Source organism: Mauremys reevesii, linkage group 1, assembly GCF_016161935.1.
Source record: "Mauremys reevesii isolate NIE-2019 linkage group 1, ASM1616193v1, whole genome shotgun sequence".
Lineage (NCBI taxonomy): Eukaryota > Metazoa > Chordata > Testudines > Geoemydidae > Mauremys > Mauremys reevesii.
The window spans coordinates 16,508,754-16,532,989 of record NC_052623.1 but is presented as its reverse complement, the minus strand read 5'-3'; the positions used below and the strand labels follow the sequence as shown (position 1 = coordinate 16,532,989).

The window sequence follows — 24,236 nt, the reverse complement described above, 5'->3', positions numbered from 1 at the left end:
TGCATCATCTGGAAGAACCTCTACAGAGTGGACAGGCTCCTTCCCACTCCATAGAGCAGGGGTAAGCAACCTACGGCACGCGAGCTGCTTTTCAGTGGTACTCACACTGCCCGGGTCCTGGCCACCCATCCGGGGAGCTCTGCATTTTAATTTAATTTCAAATGAAGCTTCTTAAACATTTTAAAAATCTTATTTACATACAACAATAGTTTAGTTATATTATTATAGACTTATAGAAAGAGACCTTCTAAAAACATTAAAATGTATGACTGGCACGCGAAACCTTAAATTAGAGTGAATAAATGAAGACTCGGCACACCACTTCTGAAAGGTTGCCGACCCCTGCCATAGGCTAAGCCTATTGCGTCAATTCCCTCCTCCCTTCTGGTCTGAGAAGTGGGAGACCAAACTGGAGACTCATGTGGCAGTGAGATGTGGTAGGCCCAGGGCTGGTTCATTCAAACAGTTTTCTAGTAAATAAATACAATATACACCCAACCCTACACCCACTGAAGTCAGTGGAAGTTTTGTCATTGATTTCCAAGAGTGAGTTTTGACATCTTGGACTGGTAGGATCAACATGCTGGATTATTATTAGGCTTCAATCAAGGTGAGTTTCTCTCGTTCTCCTTGGCAGTGGATACACACACTTCACTTTTTAAAAGAAAAGAATGTCTTCACTTACCTGAGGATCGTGGACAAAATTCTGAGCATTCGGTTCTTGGGATTAACGGAAGAGTAAAGGTCTGTATCCCTACTTCTTCGCGGTGTTGCATTGTTACCATGGCACACAGGCGTGACAACGGCAAGGTCCCTTTTGCAACCATCTGATCTCTGACATTAGGATAATAGTACCTGCGCAAGACACACAGACGCATCAACCATAACATTTTGGTCAAGCTGTAGTGATTACTGGCTCTCAAGATTGAATACTGATCAGCTTTAATTCACACATCTTCAGATACTTTCCTATATTTAGAGAAACCCACACAAGGGCAATTTCACAAAAAGGTGAATACTCCGAATACTCCAGATATGGTAGTTCTACAGCTGTACTGATGTGACAGGCACAGGTGGTCACCTATCAATATTTCAACTAAAAACTGGAATCTAAAAGAAAACAAGAGAATGGACTAGCACAAAATAGACCAAACAATAAAATGTATGTAAATTACTAAGAGCCTATTGCAAGACAATGAAAAAAGGATTTAAAATCAGTAACAATACCATGAAGTTTGTTCTTGGAGCACCAGTTTACCAGCAATAAAGAAAATTTGAAAATAATGACTAGACAGTTTTTAACTGTGCTCTATAGCTATGAACTAGTTTTAAAGCCAATGCATTCCATTTAGTGAATAATGATCAAGTCAGGAGAAAGGTAATCACACATGCACACACTTAACTGTGCTTTCAATAGGAGTAGGGCCCTACCAAATTCACGGTCCACTTTGGTCAATTTCACAGTCATAGGAGTTTAAAAAATCATAAATTTCATGATTTCAGCTATGAAAATCTGAAATTTCATGGTGTTGTAATCGTAGGGGTCCTGACCCAAAAAGGAGTTGTGGGGAGGGAGAGGTGCGGAGGGATGGGGGCACAGCACAAGGCTATTTTAGCGGCGGTTGCAGTAGTGCTACCCTTACTTCTGCACTGCTGCTGGCAGTGGCACTGCCGTCAGAGCTGGGCAGCTGGAGAGTGGCAGCTGCTGGCCGGGAGCCTAGCTCTGAAGGCAGAGCTGCCACCAGCAGCAGCGCAGACGTAAGGGTGGCATGGTATGGTATTGCCACCCTTACTTCTGCACTGCTGCTGGCTGGGTGCCTGGCAAAGAGCCACCGCTCTCCGGGCGCCAAGCTCTGAAGGCAGTGCAGAAGTAAGATTGGATGTATTCTTGAGGTGCTGATTTTATTACAGAAAGACCTATTCTGTCTGGCACCTAGCAGTCTCTGTGCCTGAGCACCGCGCCAACAGTGGAGATCTGCTGATAGGTTCTTCTTGACAGTTTCTAGATTTGAAACTTGGAGAAAGGCCACAGGATGCTTGCAGAGATGGGTCCTTGGCTCTATTACACATTCAGTTGGCTCACAAGAGCCTGAGTTTGCTGCAGCAAAGCTCATGTATTAGCCAAGCCTTTTCTTCGGACTGTGATGAGCAGCAGAGGGTCATACAGTGTGTGAGATACACACGACAAAACTCACCATATGCAAACAAACATTCACACTATATTCTCCTAAAAATCAGTGGCTCAGTGGAAAGAAACAATAAAATAGCAGCATAAAATAACACACATATGCCACTTTATTAAGAAATGGAACCTAAGGACACACAGATTATTTAAACCCAACGCACAGATCATTAAACTAGTTATAAAGTGAAAGTACAATTTCCCAGTGATGTCAAAGAGTCAGGTGATCGGTGTCTCTGGAAAAAATCAGGTAAAAAAATCCCTCTCTAAACGCAATCTTTCAGAGGAATAAAATGCATACTCCATAGTGACATCACTAATTTATTGCTTGGCAGGAGATTTTCACTGTTAGTCACTCCTCTAGTCTCACTGTTTTCTGAGTGGTGAGGAAATGGATCTTTATTCTGTACCTGCACCAGATTTCAAACTGGATTCCTCCTCCTCCTGCTAATCCTTGTGGAGAGAATGCACTGAGCAGGAGCCTCTGTACTGGGACATCAGCAGGTACCAACAGGGAATGATGATGCTCATCATTAAAAATGGGATCAGGAATGCACAAAGTAGTTGCTGAGCGGAAAGGCTTTAACTTAATGCCTACAAAGTCAAACAAAGCCAGTTAAATATTTGATCCCAACTTTATATATCCAAGGAACAAGATGGCAAGCACTCAGATTGTAATCTGAAAACAACCTAATGTGACTTTGCTTAAAAGCTCATTGTCCAAACTCTCCCCATGGAATTCTCAAAGAAATACCTGGATGCTACAGAATGTAGTGCTGGTGACTCAAAAATAGCACTGAACTAATTCCACAGCAATTATTCTTCAGTGTGCTGTGGGAAGTGCTGTCTTTTGAATGAAATAGAAATCAGAGGTACAAAGCACTAACAACCCTAAACCTCTGACTGCCAGAAGAACTAGCCCATGGCTCTTTTAGCAAGAGAAGAGAGATTAACCCAGGTATCTTGTCCCAATTCCCGCTTCAGAAATTATATATACTTAAAATTCCCCTGCAATTTCAACTGCATATATCATTCAGTCCTAAGACTTTGTATAATGTTTCAGTTAAAGCAAGTGCCATATTTCAGCTACTGCAGAAGTGAAATAAGCCCTATATAGTCTAAGTCAGTTTATGGACTTTTTCCTACAAAGTCTTATGCATGTGAAGTCTGCATTGAAATCAATGGATTACTCACTGTGTGTAAAGTTAAGCACATGCTCATATCTTTGCAGGATTGGGGTCAAAGTTTATGAAGTGCTTTCGGATCTTCAGATGAAAGGTGCTAAAATCAATGGACACAGGACCCAATACCTTTTATTGAAAATCAATGGGAGTCTTACCATCTACCTCAAAGGGTGCAGCTTTTAGTTTGTTGAGCTGACCCGAAGTTAGCTATACATTGGCTTTCTGCTGCACTAGCCATATCAGGGAAGCACAGAGATACAGACACTGTACCCAGGGAGCTAGAACAGAAACAAACAACGCTTAGCTAAAGCAATGCTTTAAACAAAGTCCTATCACAAACCAAACTTACCGTTTTCATACAATTCAGTCCCTTGTAACACACTGGAGTCAGGCTCCTGAACTGGAAAATAGTACTGCACATAGCAATCAGCCTCTCCCCAGACTGTGGACTGTAGGGGAGTGAGCCCTTTAACGTTCCCCACATGAATCTCAAATGCATGCTCCATCAGTCCTTCCACCTCTCTCTCCAACTGCTAAATAAGATAAAGGGAATTCCTGTGAACAAGAGAAGCACCTTGGCGATAGTGTACAAGAGCTACATTCCTAAAGGAATGAGATGATGAGGTTCATCACCCTGACACTGACATTGCATTAAGTCATTTCCTCTATAGTTTATATAAACATTTAAAACATTGTAGCAACTTTTGTTTAGAAAATGAGAAACATCCCTTCCCCCAACTCTAACTGTTCATACAAGTCTTTCCCAAACTCAGGGGCGAGTCCCCTGGGAGAATACCAGACTTGTGTTAGGTGCACATGGTGCAGAGGGTCAGGTCTTAGACATTATAATGATGGACACTATAAACAATTCTAATCTAGATGGAAGCAGTGGGGATGTAGGAGAGGGTCAGCACTGGTATGGGGGGAAGCTATATGACCCTGGATCTGCTCTGATTTCCACTTCAAACATGCTGTTGCGGGCAGCTTCTTTAAGTTCTCCTTCCTGCTCCTGAGGCACATGGTCCATAATACAGCTGGACAAAGCATCAGATCATACGTACAGGGCTACAGGCTCAGAAAAGCCGTTCACCAGCCCAAGTTACATGCGTCTCCTCACACAACACAGTTTAGCTGCAAGAGTACGTGTCCAGGTCCAAGAGAACCACTAATGGACACAAAAATATGGTTTCCTGGTAGTGAGTGTGCAGGTGGGGGAAGCAACAATAAATTAAAACAAAAGAAAAAAAGAAAAAGAGGAAAAAACCAAGAGAATGGGATAAACGGGAATGGAGACACAAAACAGGGGAAGGTGGGAAAGGACAGGGAAAAAAAAAGCAAAGTATAGATACAGCAATTGTGCCATTGCTTGGAATGAGGGGTGACAACGTGATAATCCACTGTAAGATGGGCTCCGACAAAACATAAAGATGAGAGACCCTGTTCAGTTTATCTCTGATAAACCCAAGGTGAGATTGGCCACTGTCGGAAGACAAGATACTGAGCTAGATGGACTTTTGGTCTGACCCAGTCTGGCCGTTCTTATGTAATGAGTCTCTAAAAGCCAAAACAGCAGTTATGGGAGCATACCACTGAGTGACTCGCAGGGGGAGGATCCAGAGAGTGGGGAGGCCGCTGCGTGATGGGAGGTACAGTTCCTTCTTCATTTTTTAGTCTCTGCAGTGCCACTATTTGATCAGCTGAACCCATTGCCAGAATGACCCTTAGGCTCCCGTTTTTATTGCCTGTAAAAACATCTATCACAGACATATAGCTGTCCACTGCAACCACTGGATACTGAGCTTGAAGCAGCAGGCGAGAAATCTTGGGGTCTCTGGAGAGGAAAAAAACGGGTATCAGAACAAGCCACTAAGGCATCACATGTTTCACCTGAAGCCCTCAAGGCAATGACACAAGCCAATGTATCAACCCCCCTTCCCCCCTCTTTTAAAAACAACCAAACCAAACCAAAACAACTTTGGTCTTACAATGACCCATCACAGCTAAGGAGACTGCTTTCCCGCCCCCTACCTTTGGGCTTCACATCATACTGATTCCCCATTCTGGTGGATAGGAGAAACTACCTTCACCAGCTAGCAAGTAGTGGTCTCTGGGAAATGAGGTGAAGTGCTCTCAGCTACTGCCAGCCCAGCAAATGAAGGATGAGAGCTAGAGACCTGTCCAAAGATCCCCATTTAGGAGCACAACATACTGCCACTAGACTACAAAAACAGCCATTGAGTGTATGATTTTACTAGTTAAAAAACACTGAAAAATAACAAAAAGATGGGTGACAGTGGAGTGTTCCACAGAAACACTAAGGCCTTTAGTGGTAGTAGTCGGATGACATAGCAACATGTATTTACTTCTTGATAAATCCCAGCGTCTAATGTGCACTGAATTGAATAATAAAGCACCTTCCACCTAACTGAAGCACTGACTGATTTGCTCCTGTGTTTAATTTGACCAAAATGTCAGGAACCAGTAACTTTAATTAAAAATAATATAATTTGTATCCTTTATTTTGATCAATTTTAAATCACTTTAGGCAGGTATTGCTTGAACTAAGCTGCCATTAAATTAAGGAAGGAACCAAACCCCTGAACAAAAGAGGAAAAAAGAAATGTTCAGGAAAGACCACCTGAAGTTGAGCTATTCAGACAACATTTTTATATTAGAAGCACTAACCTGTGATATGTAAACTGACAGTTCCATGGTAGTCTTAAGGATAAGATCACCTGCTTATTTCAGTCACAGTTTGGGAAAGGACAGATTGAAACAAGTGGAAGGCACTGAATATTGTTTATAGTGCACATACCAATGTCTATTCTAATCCAATGTAACTAATGATAACTATGAACGCCACGGCTTGCTATTTGAGAATGGTCAGGCTGATCTGCTACAGACATATTTTCTTACAAACAGGATGAGTTAAGCTGGTTTAGTTGGACAGCACTGCAGCTGTCTTCATTTCTATGCGCTGTTCACTGGTCCACCTCTTACTTGCTTCTGCACCACAACAGTGCCGTGCAAATGGTGGATTTAAAGCAGTGAAAATCATACATTTCACATTAGTGAACATCAGTGGGCCCACTGTTGCTTGTCTTGTAGATTTTCTTGTTACAAATTTAGGGCCCGACCTTGCAGTCATCAGCTATGGCAGACTCCTGCACCCATGTAGGGCCCCTTTGAAGTGGGCTCTGCACAGACTTCTGAATCCACCTGCAAGGATCTGGTTGTAGGATCGGGGACTTAATACCAATGCTACTTTAGCAAAGTCCCAACAGAGAATATAGTTTAACAATAATATGGATCAGACATTTTGCACTGTTGACAAACTCTTTCCAGTCTGACCAAGGACACATGTTTTAGAGTCTGGCCCTCAATTCTTGAATCCTACAATGCAGAGCAGACTCTTGCTGCAGGCTGCTGTAAGGACATACGTTCCCTTTCTTTCCCCTGCCACTGGTCGGCACATACCCCACACTCTGGTCAAAAACAGAACAAAAATTCAAGAGCCTGTTTACTTGAATGACATGTAAAATTGATGCAGAGGAAGTTTCACCAATCCTAGTAGTCTGTCGCCTCCGGGGGTTCGCATCTTGTTCCAGGCTTCAATAACCATTACATTGTTCTTGAGTCTCTCCAGATGTTTGGGAGTTAATGAAATAGGCATCACCTAGTATGAGAGAGAGTTTACTGCACAACTAGTAAATGAAGCAAACTACATTAAAACAGAAGGGGAAGCTGTTTGTCAAACGCAGAGTATTCTGTTTTAACAGAGGAAGATTTCCCTAGTGGTCTGAATGCTGGTAGTTGGAGACCCAAATTAAAAATTCAGTTCAGGCTTGTCTACCCAGTTTTGGTAGAATTAGAAAATGTACCATGCAAAAAATGCAAAAAAAGGTGTGATTGAGATGGCAAGTGATTTTTATTCCAATTGCTTTAAATCTTTTTTTTGGGGGGGGGCGGGGCGGGCGGGGAAGAGTGAAGGGAAGCGTAAAACCTATTTATCATAAATACCAGTGAAGTGACTTGGGATAAAAATATGTCTTTGATATGTCTTTCCATGAAATCACACCTTCAATTAAGGCCTGAGGACTCCCACAATTCACATCTCTAAGACTCCCAATGAATCCTGCAATAAAACTGGGGAAAAACAGATTTGACATTCCTGATATTTTTAAAGGAAAAAAACCCAAGAAAACAAAACAAAAAAGTGGGATTTCTGCTATAACAATTTGGTCAAAATGATGTAAATACAACAGTACACCTCTACCCCGATATAAAGCACCCCGATATAACACAAATTCGGATATAATGCGGTAAAGCAGTGCTCTGGGGGGGCGGGCTTGTGCACTCCGGAGGAGCAAAGCAAGTTCGATATAACGCAGTTTCACCTATAACGCGGTAAAACTTTTCGGCTCCCGAGGACAGCGTTATAGCGGGGTAGAGGTGTATATGAAACATGGCTGAGTTTGTGTAACAACAGAAGGCTAAAATTTTGGAATTTCCTGGCTGAGGCTTCTTTCCCTTAACATTGCATTAACTCTAGCTTTTGTGCTGACTAACGCATATAGTATTTGAAGATAAAACAAAATACAGGATTATAAAGAAATAAAGTCATCCCTCCAACCATACAGCATTGGACACAACATTCTAAGCATCTCTTTCCCTTCCCACAAAGAGCAGTTGCTTTCTTTTCCTTGCTTTATTATATATGGGCTTCCTTGCCTACTTTCCTCTGGTATTTTACAGGTCTTGTTTACTGTTTGGGCAATTCCAGGATACACTCACCTGCATTTCATGGTTTGTGGTATGACCAAAGTAGTAATAAGAGCACTTTAATACATCAGAGAGAGAGAGTCAGAGAAGTCCTTATGGCTTGTATTAAGATAAAAACTTGGGCTTGGGAAAAAGTTTGCCCCTCACAGGAATATGCAATTTAGACAGCATAACAGGAGAGGTGTGTGACTTGCCTGAGAAAAGCTAAAGGCAGGTTGTGTTGTACCCCACATGACAGCAGATCTTGTTGCCTCCTCTGTGCTGAACAGTTTGCAGTTTAAATACACATTACAGGAACCATGGATTCCAGAGTCTCCAGCAATAAAATCCTTTCCATCAGGCACCATTAACAATACATGCAATAATAATCCATCCTCTTCCGATGCATTGATTTGTGTCATCAGGTTACGGGACGCAGACAATGGCATGGATGGTGGTGACGGCAGAGCCCCTCTTCTGGGTACTTCTGTTCTCTTTGAGGATTCCTGGTTACTTTCTTTCAAAAGTCGAGGGCTTTTTGCATGTATAACATTTCTGTCAGCTTCTTGTAACTTAATCCCTGGACTTCTGATGGCATAAACTGGGGCTTGCTGGACAGTACTAGCTGACCTGGCATTGACACTGGTAAAGTCTTTGTTGTCAGCTGCAAGCTCCAATGATACCTGCATTATATAAGGAGAAAGTATTTAATCAGAATATCTGCCCTCTGTGAAGGACAGGGCCAGCAATATCAAGTCAGAAATACATAGCATACTTGGTTCAACAGCTGCATTCATTTTCCTTACCGAACCCTAAAAGCTCATTCATGGATGTATGTTGATCATGAATCTCAACCCTTACGCTAAGAAATCCTACAGAAAGATTTGCTGAATAAAGCGATATCTCTCTAACACACACACAAAATGAAGAAAACCTGTACAATTTCAAACATATACAATAATACAGTTTGAAAAATTTTCTTAACACCAACTAGCCACAGTAAAAAAAATACTACCTGCCATTGAGCGCTTTATCTGGGCGTGTCTATACACGATTTTTGTTCACATTATATAGCATTATTTGATCACAATACTTTGGCATTGAATTCCTCCCTTTCCTTTGTACTTCCTGCTCTCTTCCTATCTCTTCCCTTCATTTTTCCCCTCTCCTGCTATGGTATCTTTGTCTTTGCCTTCATCTTTCAATGACTATTCCAGTTTAATTTTTCTGTTTTGTAATATTTCCTTCCCTTTATTTCTTCCCCCCTTCATTTAAGGCACCTCTTTCTACACTCCTTCCTTCCTCCTGTTCTCTGTCTCTTCCTCCTTCACCACTGATTTCCCCATTCATTTTACTTGTCTCCAAATCTCTCCCTCCATTCCCTCTCTTTCCTGTCATTTGCACAATCCACTGCATGCCCCCCCTTCCATTCCTCCTTTCTCATCCATTCCTCCATTCTTCTCCTTTCTCACTATCCCATTCCATTCTCCCTTGTAACCAACACAGTCATGCTTATCCTTCTATTCACTAACTCAGCCCATACACAACGGCCTCAATCTCTATACTGCCACTAAGTGACAAATAGATCAGTTCCCTGGCCACTCTGCTCCATAGCTTCCCCTGCTCTTTGGAGAAGGGGATCTGCCCACTCACCCTGGTCAGTGGGTTTTCCAAGCTTTATAATAGAAAACACTTGCCATTCTGGTGAACTACAAAAGTAACCGAACCAACCTTTGCTTATATTCCCCAGGGATTCCCCAGCTCTATAGAACTGAAATTCCCAGGTAGACTCCTCCTCCTCCCCTTCCCCTCAACTGGATGGTTCTACACTGTTCTCCGGGGAACTACAATTAGAACTCCTGGTTTTAAGAAGGTTACAGGTGTCTCCCTAAAGCCTTTGTAAAATACACCTCTACCCTGATATAATAGTGCCCTTGGGAGTCAAAAAATCTTACCGCGTTATAGGTGAAACCGCGCTATATCGAACTTGCTTTGATCCGCCGGAGCACGCAGCCCCGCCCCCAGAGCGCTGCTTTACCATGTTATATCCGAATTCGTGTTATATCAGGTCGCGTTATATCGGGGTAGAGGTGTATATATCGGGGTTCTACTCTACTGTACCCACAAACCTCCAGCTTTAAGATGTGGCATCAAAGTTAAGAAAAAAAAAGAAAAAAGATTCAGCCACCAAAATATAACCATAGAAGATGATTTAACTCAAACATTGTATGGGAATTTATTTACCTTTATAGGTCCAAGCTGTGTTTGACCTCCTTCTTCCTCCACAGGTAGCTCACAGCTGACAGTGAGCAGTTCGGACTGGATAACCTTCCGCAGTGTAAGAGTTGCTGAGCCAATCAGCACTGGCTGAGGACAGGAAAAAAAAGAAATTAATTCTAAGATTTCTGAAAGATTTGCTGATCAGGAAGAAACCCAAGAGTAATTGTGAAGTGACAACTTCTGAAGAAGCCTGTACACCACTGTTCTCTTTTTCAGCACAGAGTCTCAATGTTATATTAATACAAACCCAGCTTGTATAGAACTAATTTTCCATTAGTTCCTGATCCAGGCATCACCACGGGATGATGGCAACAGGGAGGTCTCAATTTCTGTGAGAATTCTGGATCACTGCAAGATTCCAGGGATGGAATATGATTTTGTACTTACCAAGGAGACAAATTATTGTTTTCCATTAGAAAATGATTATTAGGGCAGATAGAGAATGATATGTTTAATGTTATTGCAGATTTTAACAAAATCTGAACTGAGTTAACCCTACTTCCTGATTTTCTGTAGGCAGCAGATTACGTGAATGTGATTACTTACATGTACCCATTTATCCAAAAGAAATATACATTTTATTTTTCAAATGCACAGGTTACTCTAGTGTTTCCCAAGCTTTTGAAAGCTGAGTCCCTCCTTCAAGAAAATGAAACCAACCATGCCCCCTTTCAACCTTGCTGTGTGTTCTTATGTATACATCTTCCATGCAGCAGCACTGGGGTATGTACCACACTGAGAAATGCTGGATTACTCATGTTTGTTTGATAGTTAATGCTTAAATCCACCCCCTACTCCTTAAATGGCAATACCGTGATTTTAGAGAAGGGTGATGGAGAAACATATTTGGGCTTTTCAGTCTTGAACTGAGATAGCAGGAAGAACACCATATTATTCCCCTAAAAGCAACTGCACATACCTCAACCCCTTTTAAAATAGCTCAGTAGTTATTACTTATTAAAGCAGCAGCCCATTTGGATGCCATCAATTTGTCTGTCTTTCTCTTGTGATTGAGATTAGAGCAATTCCAATAGATAATGTACAAAGGACATCAGATTGTACAAAAGTATTTGAGTGCCCAGAACACATACATATTTGCTTACACAGATTAACTTGTGGCAAGTACCTTTTTCTGTGTGCTTTTTCTCATGTAGATTTTGAAAGCAAGATCAGAGTTCCACCAGTGCTCTATCATCATTCCACCAAAGTGAATAGGGAACACAAACCGCTGTTGAAATTTCACCACTGTAAGGAAGATTGACAGCTATGAGTGTTTGTCTGGACTTCCATGAAATTGAAAAGGAACAGAGAAATCTTCAGTCTGTATGCAGAGGGTGGGCAGGACTAGTGTGCATGTGTGAAGTCTCCAGAGGAGGAAGTTCCAGCCCACATCAGGATAGCAGGCAAGTACTCTGTGCATCTCTCAGGCCATATAAAGAGAGTGGATGGAGTATGAGGATCAGAGTCAAGGGTTCTTGCTGGAACCTTAAAATAGAATAACTTGAGTTTTCAGCTACTCAATTCTCTTATAACGGAAACTAACTTACCTTTTTGCAGGAGTAACAAATGCTCAGCCATACCTGTGCGTTAAGTTTTCCATTGGGGGCAACAGTCTGCTATGGCTATCTAATTTATTCCTTCATTTTTTAAATTAAACTCCATTACGTTTAGATCCCCTCTCCTTGCAGGAGAGTGTTCCATCTCCAAAGTCCCCGTGGTCCTGTGCACTGACCAACTATCCTGGCTCAGATGCAACTTATGCAGGTTCACAAGTGTATGTTTTGGGTCTCCCTTCCACAAAGCATAATAAAATATCAGAAAGAGCTAATACATTTTTAAGAGGTGTAGAATTCAACACAGTTGAGATTAAGAAAAAAGAAAACTCTTACCTTCGCCTGTGATTTTACTTGAAGCTATGCGAATCACTTCTGTTGTTAGGGAAATCTGTCCTGTTTCGTTTTTGGAGACTCCCACTGGAAAGTGGTACTCAACGAAGAAAGTGCTACAAATGAAAAAGTGAATTAAAGATCCCAGGCTTTCCGTGGTGTAGTGCCCCTAAGGCCATACACAACAGGAGTAAACTTTGTAGCCACAGTGTCCACAAGCCCACGTTATTGGGCCCACGGGTCCTTCAATATTAGTGGACTACAGGTTTTTTTATTGCACGTTTTATCTGAGTACTATTGCTACTGAGACTCTCTTAAAGAACTACAGAGATGAAAATGAATTTATTCTCCAATGTAATGCAATATTGTTACTTACACAATATCCAAGAACAACATTTGTTAAATTAGAGTTAAGAGGTAGGCAGGGTCGGTCACAATGGGCATTTTGACTTCCCCTACGGTGATCTTCTGGTCTGGGAAGAAAGTCCCTGCTTGCAGCTTCCTGAACAGGCCAGTGTTCCGACAGATGTGTGTGTCATGCACCTTTCCAGACCAGCCAGCGTTAATGTCCATGAAATGCCCATAGTGATCCACAAACACCGGGAGAACCATTGAGAAATACCCCTTCCGATTAATGTACTCGGTGGCTAGGTGGTTTGGTTCCAGAGCTGGAATGTACGTGCCATCTATTGCCCCTCCACAGTTAGGGAAGACCATTTGTGCAAAGCCATCTACAATGTCATGAACGTTGCTCAGAGTCACGGTCTTTTGGAGCAGGATGTGATTAATGGCCCCGCACACTTCTGTCAACACAAGTCCAACAGTCGACTTTCCCACGCCGAACTGGTTAGCGACCGATAGGTAGCAGTCTGGAGTGGCCAGCATCCACAGTGAAATCGCCATGCACTTCTCCAACGACAGGGCAGCTTTCATTCTCATGTCCTTGCACCCCAGGACTGGGACAAGCTCATTACACAGTCCCATGAATGTGGATTTCCTCATGCGAAAGTTCTGCAGCCACTGCTTGTCATCCCAGACATGTATGATGATGTGATCCCACCACTCAGTGCTTGTTTCCCGAGCCCCAAAGTGGCATTCCACTGTGGTCAGCATGTCCGTGAATGCCACAAGCAATCTTGTGTTGTAGCTGTATGTGTGGCAAGATCCATGTCGCACTCCTTTTGCCTTTGTAGTTTAAGGAATAACACCACTGCCACTTGTGACGTGTTAGTGAGAGCGAGCAGCATATTGATTAACAGTGTGGAATCCATTCCTGCAGGTGGAAGAGGCAGAGTGCACAGTACACAAACCGTTGAAAGATGGTGCCAAATGTGGACAGAAGCACAGTGATTGCTGGGATGTAAAGCAATGCATCACGGGGCATCAGGACAGGATCCAGGATGCCCCAGGATCCCATCTGCCTTCTGACACTAAGAGTTGTGGGAAGAGGAAGAAATGCTCTATGAGATAACTGCCTAGAGTGCACTGCTCTGAACACCGCTGCAAGTGCCGCAAGTGTGAACACTCTATCTTACAGGCAGCTGACAATGTGAACGCACAACAGCGGTTTCCTTTCAGCGCTCTCTCAGCAGCGCTGTAACTGCCAGTGCTGTAACTCTGCCAGTGTAGACATTCCCCAACGTACAGCATGTTTTTGGTTATCAGCCAGATATTAGCTTCCCAGAGGCAACAGCAAGGCAAGTAACCAATGCTCAGGCGGGGTGTGAAACAGCTCAGTGGTTTGAGCATTGGCCTGCTAAACCCTGGGTTGTGAGTTCAAGCCTGGAGGGGGCCATTTAGGGAACTCTGGCAAAACAATCTGTCAGGGACAGTACTTGGTCCTGCTGTGAAGGCAGGGGACTGTACTCAATGGCCTTTCAAGGTCCCTTCTAGTTCTACATTTCTATGATTCTATGTGAGAAACAACCCATCAACAGTGTATTGTCCAGCAAAGGAGCTACAATGCAGTGACTCACCTGAATGAGGCCACACCAGGGGAATTGCTCAACCTTGCTTGGAGAGACTCAGCAATACCCTCAGACTTGTGTTTTCCACACACATGGACTGAGGGTATAAAACAGACAGAGTGGACACATACTGGGCCTTTCTCCTTCACCCACCTACACTGCAAGCAACAACATTGAAGACTTGATACTCCAACTGAGAGGACTGGCCCAGATTTCAAAGGTGAAATCTGTACTACTATAGACTGCAATATCCAGTGGGGTGAGAAAAACTGCTTCTAGTTGCTGCCCAGTTTAATAGGGTTGAGAGTTTAGACTGCATGCTTATATTTTATTTCTTTTGGTAACTAACTGACTTTTTGACTATCAATTAATATCACTTGAAATGTATCTTTTACAGTCAATGCATTTGTTTAACTGTTTATCTTTACCAGTGAGTTGGTATGAAGTGTGGGGGCAAATCTGCTCAGGTTTGACAAATGCTGGTGTACGTCCCCTTGCTGTTGTTGAAGGGGTGAGCCAATTAATAAATTAGACGGTATATTCCTGAGGTACAGTGCTGGGGAGGATTTGGCTGATGCGTTTCTCTGTGTGATTCATGAGTGGCTCTGGGAGCAGTCATGCAAAATAGCTGGGTGTGGGGCTCCACATGCGGTCGTGCTGAGTGATAACAGCGCCTGGCAGGGCTTGCTGCCGGTCACTAGCAAGGCATTGTGAGAGACAGCCCAGGCTGGAGAGAGTTAAGGAGGCACAGAGGTCCCACAGGCCCAGTCTGCACCCTGGGGATCCCATCATAGTAATATCTTTTATTTGACCAACTTCTGTTGGTTAAAGAGACACACTTTTGATCTTACACAGCACTCCTCAACCACCTTGTCTCCCTAATATCCTGGGACCAACACAGCTACAACGGTGCATATTTTATCATTGTATTTTGTTTAAAAGTCTATGATGTGTTACTTTTTAAGACAAGGAGAGGAGGAAAGAACCTCAGGACCCTGCTGAGATAAGGTCCATTGAACAAAACACCAGCATTGAGAACCCTGGTTCCAAAATCCAACAAAGGCGCGTGTGCACACACACACAATCATAAAAATACTAATTCTTACCGCTTTTTAGCTAATGCTGGTCTTGGTGGTTTCCCTATGAAGCTTTTCTTGCCTGGTGTAGTCTGGGTGCTTTCAGGAGGAATTCTCAAGCTTTCAATTATGACTCTGGCTAAGTGTATTCGACCCAGCAATGCCAGCCTATCCACATTTAAGGTTATGGCTTGTCCTTCCTCTGTGGGAGCTTCAGAAAGTGGTAGTGGTCTAGCAGGAGAACAGCTGAAAAGGGTTAAAGCAGAGAATCCGGCTTAGACGAACATTCATTGCAGCAAAACCCTAAGGGAAAACTGTAGGCTGGCAGGGTGTTGTTTTTTTTAAAAAATGGTTCACAATACATGAACACGCACATTTGTTTTTTTTCTGAACTACACTTTTCATCACACGTTTCCTACTCACGCTTTACAGTCAAAGTATGTAAACTGAAGATAATGAAGGTGGCTTCTATATTAAAATGTGTTATGTACTTAAAATACACCTATATAAAGAAGGAAAAGTGCAGACGTTTTCTTTCGATGCAATTCTAACTGCATAAGACAGGATACCCTCCTAACTCAGCTCTGCAACAAGAAAAGGTTCAGGAAGCCTGTGACACTGGTCAGAGGGTGCAGATGCTGCAACAGACAAAGTAAGTTCACTTGTGTGCATGGGACCAGCAACAGGCCTATGGACCACTTACATACCATGTAAACTGTATCTTGAGGGCTTTAGTGGTATGTAGGCTTTTTGTGCTGCATCTCCACAGAAGTGAATTTCACCTGCAGAGAGTAGAATGCAATGATAGCAGCAGGTGTGGAATTTGGGAACAGCAGCACAGCCATTTAGAAAGTCAAGGAAGTATACTGATTTGGGTTTAAAGAAAAGTTTAGTGTATCATTAAATTGGTTAACTGGATTACTGACAGGCGCCACTGTAAACAGTGTATGAGACTGACAGTGAAGCTACTCTCAATGTGAATACAGTATTGCTTGGTGTAACTTCCTCTCTGACTGTTTGACAATCTTTTATGCTAAGAATTTTATTTATTCTCTATTTTTTTCTTATTTGTTTCAGGTTTAGCTGTAGATTTTATTGTAAGTCAGGCAAGATACCTTGAGCCTTCTGTTTCTTTTTTTATGAAGCCTGTGGTAACATGCTTTCTGTAGAGGCTTTGTAAATAATGCATACATTCGGTTAAAAGAACATTGTCGTTTCAAATGCAGTTAAGAACTAGCTTTTGTAAAAACAAGCTTATAAAAAGTTTACACGCTCTTATTTTTTGTTTACTTGTTTTTAAATTCCAAGGGAGTCAGATTTTCACTCCTCTGCAATGCAGGCAGCCCAAATATTGCATGAAGAACTTTAAAGTGAAACTGGCTTTTAACAAAAATGAAAATGGAAGCGTTCATCTTCATTATGCAAGCTAAAGGAAATGCAAAAAGTAAACAAACTACAGAAAACAAATAGCAACTTTGGTTTAAAATATTTTCAGTTTTTAGTCATTCAAAAAGTGCAAATTATTATTAGAAAGGTAAATACTTTTTTTGTTTTGCAAACATGATTTTTAACTTGACTGTATCTCTTTAAGCAGCTGGTCACATTTTCTTAAATGATGGATGGTAACTCTCTGGATTCCATCATACAAAAGGACATCAAATTGGTTATTCAAAGCTCTGTTACACTATATGCAAGTGAAAGTGCATGGGTGTGTAGTGCTTCTCAATCTATTTACCATTGTGGGCCACATGTGTTTTGTGTGCCGCATCCAATATTACCTGTATGGACCTGAGGATGTCACGTGGGCCACAGCTGTGTGCTGATTGGGCCACAAGCTGCAGGTTGAGAACCACTGCATGACTATTGCTAATGGCAACTTATGATTTGAGGCTACTGCACACAAAGAGTCTGTAACTCAATTGTTCACCTGGGTTTCATTTCTGTTGCCTTTTCTTTCTGATCACAGATGCTAGAATCCAAAGTTTTCTGTGACCTCTGATGGTTTCCGTGGTCACCTTTCGCAAGCTTTTTTGTCCTGATTACTTTTTTAGATGATATAATATCCTCATCATCACTGAGGAAGTCACTTAAACTGGTATCAGACTTCTAAAAAGAGAGATTGGAAAAAATAAAAGTTTAATATGATCAATGACAACAAAAGGTACACAACAGCCACAATAAATGAGGGTGGGAAAAATAGCATGTGATCATGTAATCAGACAATCAAAAACATACTTAGAGGGGACAGATCTAACACTGCATGGGCAATCTTTATTCTGGCATTTCCAAATGAGTGCTTGACTGTCATCTTAATAATGTTCTTTTATCAGTTTTTAATGTACTTTTTAAATACATTGGCAAACTTCTATAGGCTACATTACAAAAACGCTTTATAGATACTAAGACGTCTCTCTTCCTTCTGATCTCATGTCTTGATTTTCTTTTACTATAGCACTGTGACCTAAGCATCTTCCCCTCGTCCCTCACTTACATGAGCTGTGTAAAACAAATTCTCCAGCAGACTCTGGTCATAGTGAGGATCGTTCAGCTCGCTGTCATACACCTCACTTCCTGCAGAGAGAGATTCTGGAGGGGAACCTGTCCCATCCCAGAAATGCACAGGGGATAAATCAGCACTGTGGACACAAGAGGAGGAAAAAATATCCTTCTTAATATAGCAGTTTCATATCAATTCTAATTGCATTGTTTATAGAACAGCCACCTTTATATCCAGATTTGAACTTAGTTGTGATGTTCAAACTAGCAACAATGAAGACAGTGCTTGACAATAATGAAGAGTCCAGTTAAGAGAGATGGCACAGGCAGAAACAAAACAAGCCCCCCTCACAATGTATCTCAGACTTGATCTGGATAGAACTCCTAAAGCAGTGATACTCAGACTGAGGCTTGGGAGCCGCAAAGTGTCTCTGTAATGTGTCCCTTGCAGCTTTTTGCAGCACATGATATTAAAACACTGTGTGATTTACTTATTAACCAATCTAACTTATTAACCAATCAGGATGCATTTGCTATGTTATTAACCAATTGGAGAATAGTTGGTCAGTAATTTTGCTGTGAGATATAACAACTGTAAATGAAAGAATGAATCGATACTTCTGTGGCTCTTTTGGGTAATGCTGATCGCTAATTTGGCTCCTGAAGCACAGAGGATTGAGTATCACTGACGTAAAGGGATTAATGGGTAGTCTGCTTTCCATTGGCCAGAGTCTTTGGCCTTGCTTCTAAAACTGTCAAAAGGGGGAAGGACTTAGGAGTGGTAAGTCGAATAAGTCACTGAATAGCTACCAGATAAAACAACTTTCGGTTACTACCAACATGGCTAGATATCTGCTAGTGACCTACTGTAGAAGTGAAAGGCTTCATGCCCCATTACCAATGCCCTGAATTAAAAAGCATCCCATCATCCAAACATTATTAATAATCTGCTTTTAAAAAAGTTTTCACAAGATGGTATTTTAAACCTGCCACTTTTGTGAGATGAACTGGTGAATGTCAGTCCACTTCCCATTAGAAAGCTCTCAATTTCACCACACAACTTCACCACCACATCTAAACGTCAGGATAGCACTCAGACACCCAGATTTGGATGGACATGGAGAGCCAACTCTCACATTGTTCACTGGGAACAGGGTAAAGGTACATTAGTGGAATACTTCTTGTGCTCTGTTCTGAGGCTAGGCAACAACTGCATTTTCCAAGGCTGTCAATATGATACCATGCACAAGCGTCAAACTAAAATCTGGATATTCCTCCAATACTTTAGACCAGGGGTCGGCAACTTTCAGAAGTGGTGTGCCGAGTCTTCATTTATTCACTTGATTTAAGGTTTTGCGTACCAGTAATACATTTTAACGTTTTTAGAAGGTCTCTTTCTATAAGTTTATAATATATAACTAAACTACTGTTGTATGTAAAGTAAATAAGGTTTTTAAAATGTTTAAGAAGCTTCATTTAAAATTAAATTAAAATGCAGAGCCCCCCGGACTGGTGGCCAGGACCCGGGCAGTGTGAGTGCCACTGAAAATCAGCTCACGTGCTGCCTTTGGCACGTGTGCCATAGGTTGCTTACCCCTGCTTTAGACTGTTAAATAAAAAGAAGGGGAATTTACAAAAAAGTGAAAAAAGAGAGATTTTCACTGATTTTGCTGGCAAAATTTTTTTTTTTTAAACTTTCCCCCAAAGAGGGAAAGTACAAGAAGACAACGGCAAGAAAACCAGAAAGGGAAACTGATTAGAATTCTGAATCTGCAAAGATTTAAGCACGTTCTTAACTTCATGTGTGCAAATAGCTCCAGTGAAGTCAATGGTACTACTCATGTCTATTAAGTTTTTACTTAGTTTAACTTCTAAGTTATTAAATGTAATAAAATATATAAATCTTTGCAGGATGAGGGACCTGACTTGGCTTCACTATTTAACTGAGTGAAATGCAAAAAGGAAGCAATTATAAACAGGGAAAATTGTATATACTATCTTGAAAAGCCACTTAAAAGCCACATAAAAATGTAACCAACTCTTTGGATTAAGAGTGGAGAAGAGGCAATTTAATAATTGGGCAAAGAGCAAAGTGCCACTAGTGCCACTCTCTATTTTGCTTAAAGTCTAGATTGTATATTTTTTTGCCTAATATTTGCCTAGTATCTCTGTCAGCAAAACATAAATACAATCAATTTGCACTAGAAACAGTGCTTAGTCTTCCAACAACATCAGCAATATTGCTTGAACAAAAGACCCTCACAACTAAGGTGGGCAGAAACTCAAAGTGTAAAATACTTTCTCTTACCACCACCTGATAACCCAGTACTCCAAAATATTTCCAAGGACACGCTGACTCAACAAGAATCCCGTATAATACAAGAAAGAGATATTTGGGTCATTTTGGGAATGTTTACGATAACATCTCAGTGTATGCCATGGCACTCACCTGCCCAGTAGTAGGTGTATTGCTCTTTTTTCAGCATGAGAGTCAAATTCTTGAACTGTGAATTCAGATGCTAGGAGAAGTGGATCTTCAGTAGTGGATATGACATCAGGGTCCAAGGTTTTAAGGCTCCTGGATGACAGTTATTCCAGTGAAGAGGAATCAGGAGGAGGAAGAGTAAGGATAATAAGTGTTTCTGGTTTGTTCTAGATTTTATTCATTTCAGCTATCAAATAAACAGATTTTCTCTTATTTAGCACAAATAAAAACCTATATACAGTGTGTTTCTATTTGCATTTTAACTCCTTAAGTACAAAAAGGACAAATTCTGTTATACAACATTAGGTAGATTTTGCTTCAAGTTACAATTTTTGATCCAAACTTGTTAGTTTATATTGTGCCAAAAGTGCTACCCAATCCTGCAGTTTAAACATAGTAGTTGCAGGCTCTCTATGCTTTTTCTCATTCTCTTTAAAAAAAAAAAAAAAAAAAAAAAAAAAGAGTGCTCATGAAAGGTACCTGATCAACATTCCTGGGGAGACTGAAATCCTCTACTTATTTACAAATCAAATATAGCGTAGGCAGCAGCGCTGGAACTGTCTCCCTACCAACCTGCCTCAAACTGTGGGATCTCTTTTAGGCCTGACTGGGTAGCTCAGCCTCTAAATTCCTGTAACCTTTTGACTCTGCTTAGACTACCAGCAAGGGTGCCAACTGTGGATACCTGTGCATCACGGACAGAACTACTCACTCATATCAGACAGATCTCTGAATGACCTTCAGATGGCACTGACATTAAGTCATTACCAACATGGACTGGAACTGGTGAGGTGAAATGTAGGCGCTTATTTACATCAGGGCTTTAATTTCCCTTGTTTGAATAAGAATACTGAAAGATGTGACCCAAATCACAGCATTATAGGAAAATATGATAATGCCTTGAAATTTATGGCTTGGAAGTAAAAAACACTCCCTCCTTCAAGCTCACTTTGCTGTTGCTTTGAAGGTGTCTCTCTTTACAGAAGGATGTACTTCATTCAACTCAACATCAGTATCTGGGCTGAATTTCATTGCAGAAACAGCCATGGCATTGCGGAGTTTATTGCCTTGATCCAGAAGAACTGGAAAATAAAGAATAAAAACTCAAAATTAAAAATTAATTTAAAATATAAAAGCCATGTGCACATAAAGTAAATATGCCAGGTGTAAATGTTATGTCTCTATCTGTCATTATAAAGAGCCTTTGACATATTGGAGATTAAGTTTGCTATATACCATAAAGCATATAAAACACAATGGGGAGTAAGAGGGAGCAGTCCTACTTCAGCCTTGAGCACAGGACAGTATGAAGCACATCTCACTTGTGCTAGATAGACTGAACCTGATGGTGAGGAGAGGGTATGGTAGGTAGGGTTGCCAGATTAACCCATGGAAGGTTGGCTTGACATCCAAAGGTTTCTCACTAGCAGTCCAATTTCAAGATTTCTCAGTAGATACAATGGACGGCTCAGAAGATTGGTAACAGGATATATGGAAGCTTCCACTGTTGGTTTACTCATCCAAATCCAGCTCAGGATGACAATGAGCTAATAATACTATAGCCTGACAGCTGATTTGGTGGCCCATGGCAACTGAGTTAGTGTTCTAAGTCCATTCTTATCAAACAAGTGCTGATAACAAAGAAAACACAAAATCCCACTACACAGTTTGCACTCTTGATAGCCATCTCAGCAGGTAAATCAAGGATTAAATAGGCTAGGAGACTGATATTCCTGTCTTGTTCCTCCAGGTCAGAGATGAGGCAGGATGAGGTAGTTTGTACAGCTGCTGCCCATGCTATACCCGTTCTATGGATAATCAGACCACCTGCCACCAGCACTAAATTAAATATTTTTATGTATTAAATACAAAAGTGCTTTGACTGTCAGTTTAAGTTCCAAATACTGTCTCTAGAACATTGCATGTAACACTTATCCTGAAGCCTTTAGTCCTACAAGAGCACCAGCTTGTGCCAGCTAGCCACATGCCAGCTAGCTGAAATATTAATGAGCTTGTACAGTTTCAAATGAAACCTAAACCCTGATGGCTAATATTTACAAACCTGAAAGGAGGTCTTTTGTAGTTGGATTGTGCACAGACAGTACATGTGCGTTACTGTGGCTCCCCATAGGTGTTCCTGCTTCCAATTCAAGATCAGAACTGTTGGGAAATGATTCCTGTTTCTTTGGAGGATTCACTTTTAAATTTTCATCTGGTAAAATCAGACGGTGCTGAGACCCAGAGAAACTGTTCTTTATGTTCTCAGAACTCTCTTGAAAGAGCAAGTGGTCTATTCCTCTATTTAAAAAGATAAAGTTTAGTAAAACCCAAAGTTGATTTGTAAATATAGTGCTCCTCAAACTCTTGTGCACTTTCCTTAATCAGAGTACTGCATCCCCCACCTCAAAGAAAAACGTGACATATTTGTATTTGGGTGCACAGAGGAAAACTTGACTTCTGTTCTTACACTCGCACCATGAAATACGCTGACTCAAATTATAATTAAAACAGTTGGGCCACATCTTCAGCTTACGTAAACCACATAGCTTCAGTGAAATCAGTGGGGCTCTGCAGGTTTATACCAGCTGAGGATCTGGCCCCTTATTCTTTTCCTAGCTAGATGCCTAATTACAACATGATTTAGACTACACATGGAAGTACTTCTTAATCTATAAGTACTTCTTACATAAGGCTGTAAGAAAGTGGTGACTGTTTGGTTCAAAAATAGCAGCCAGTTTGTTAGAGTTGTGGTTGTGGTGTGGTCAGCACAAAAGACACACCGTGTGTTCCTGCCTGGCTCTTGAAGGTAAGCATGATGGCGGGGCAGTTGGTCCAAACTTGAGCGAGTGGTGTTGTGACCCCATACTCCAGGTCACAACACCACTCGAATTTGTAGAATCTATATAAAGTTGCTGTTTCCACAAAAAAATTGCGGCCCATGATTTTCTTACAGCCTTAGTCATAAACACATTGCTGCTGCTTAATAAAACATCTGAAATGAGAAGAAATTCCTTTATTTTATCTGGAAAAAAGTTACCTTGGCGTAGCGGCCCTGCTACTGTTAGCAGACTCTCTTCCAGCCATACCAGGCAGTCCATGTAGTTGTGCTGGAGCAAGAAACGGAGTCTTGCTGGATTCAGTCATCCCTCTGGCTCCCTGAGCAGAAGCAGCAATGTCTAAACTCACATCTGTGGTTGGGATGGAGCTGCTACTGTCATAGGTTTCAGACAAGGGCTCTAAGACTAGAGATACCTGAAAAGACACAATGTGCGAAGAATGTTTTTTAATTAAATGCGCCAAACATTCTACGGTTGTTTTACTTTCCATATTATGCGGCATGTTGCATTTTCCACACTAGAGGCTACGTACTTGATACAGTTATGTCAGATACTAGCTTAATCTCTGGAATATTTACAAGCAGTTAGTTCACATTACACATTTTCAATCAAAGGAATCAGTTTCTTCAAGGGAATATAGCCCAGGGGCAGGGCTTTCAAAAATGCATACTTAAGGTTAAATATAGGTTTAGAAGCCTAATTCTAGGCACCAATTTTTTAAAATCTTGGCTGGCTCAGGTGAGCTGTGGAGAAAGAGATTTCAGTACTACCTGTAGTTCTCCTAGTTTCTCAGATGTTGGTGAAATAACGGTGAAAAATCCACTGATTGGGTGGCTTGGAGATAGTTGTGATAGTCCATTGATTTGAGCTCGACCAATTGGAAGATGGTCAGGTTTGGTCATTACCTCCAGTACAAGAACACCCATATCTACAGGAGACAGGAACAGCTAACTTAGATCTGGTGTAAGACAACATATTAAAAAACCCTGTGTGAACAACAATAATATTGCAGTTAAAATTAGGGCTGTCAATTAATCACAAGATTAACTAAAAAATTACTGTATATACTTGATCATAAGCCG

At 41.4% G+C, this 24,236-nt stretch overlaps 1 protein-coding gene across 2 annotated transcripts in view; it reads right to left on the bottom strand.

The window, feature by feature from the left end:
* Positions 1–24,236, bottom strand: part of C2CD3 (C2 domain containing 3 centriole elongation regulator) — a 74,653-nt gene that overhangs the window by 45,954 nt on the left and 4,463 nt on the right. For both annotated transcript variants that reach the window (XM_039480998.1, XM_039481008.1), the window contains exons 3-19: positions 23,925–24,082; positions 23,355–23,569; positions 22,380–22,615; positions 21,267–21,399; positions 20,282–20,410; positions 17,828–17,972; positions 17,264–17,442; positions 15,367–15,582; positions 12,297–12,409; positions 11,534–11,652; positions 10,372–10,494; positions 8,343–8,810; positions 6,891–7,042; positions 4,954–5,197; positions 3,716–3,899; positions 2,593–2,776; positions 686–855 (exon numbers count right to left, since the gene is read on the bottom strand). In XM_039480998.1, the coding sequence (XP_039336932.1) occupies positions 686–855; positions 2,593–2,776; positions 3,716–3,899; positions 4,954–5,197; positions 6,891–7,042; positions 8,343–8,810; positions 10,372–10,494; positions 11,534–11,652; positions 12,297–12,409; positions 15,367–15,582; positions 17,264–17,442; positions 17,828–17,972; positions 20,282–20,410; positions 21,267–21,399; positions 22,380–22,615; positions 23,355–23,569; positions 23,925–24,082 (3,168 nt within the window). The remainder of the gene's footprint in view (positions 1–685; positions 856–2,592; positions 2,777–3,715; positions 3,900–4,953; positions 5,198–6,890; positions 7,043–8,342; positions 8,811–10,371; positions 10,495–11,533; positions 11,653–12,296; positions 12,410–15,366; positions 15,583–17,263; positions 17,443–17,827; positions 17,973–20,281; positions 20,411–21,266; positions 21,400–22,379; positions 22,616–23,354; positions 23,570–23,924; positions 24,083–24,236) is intronic.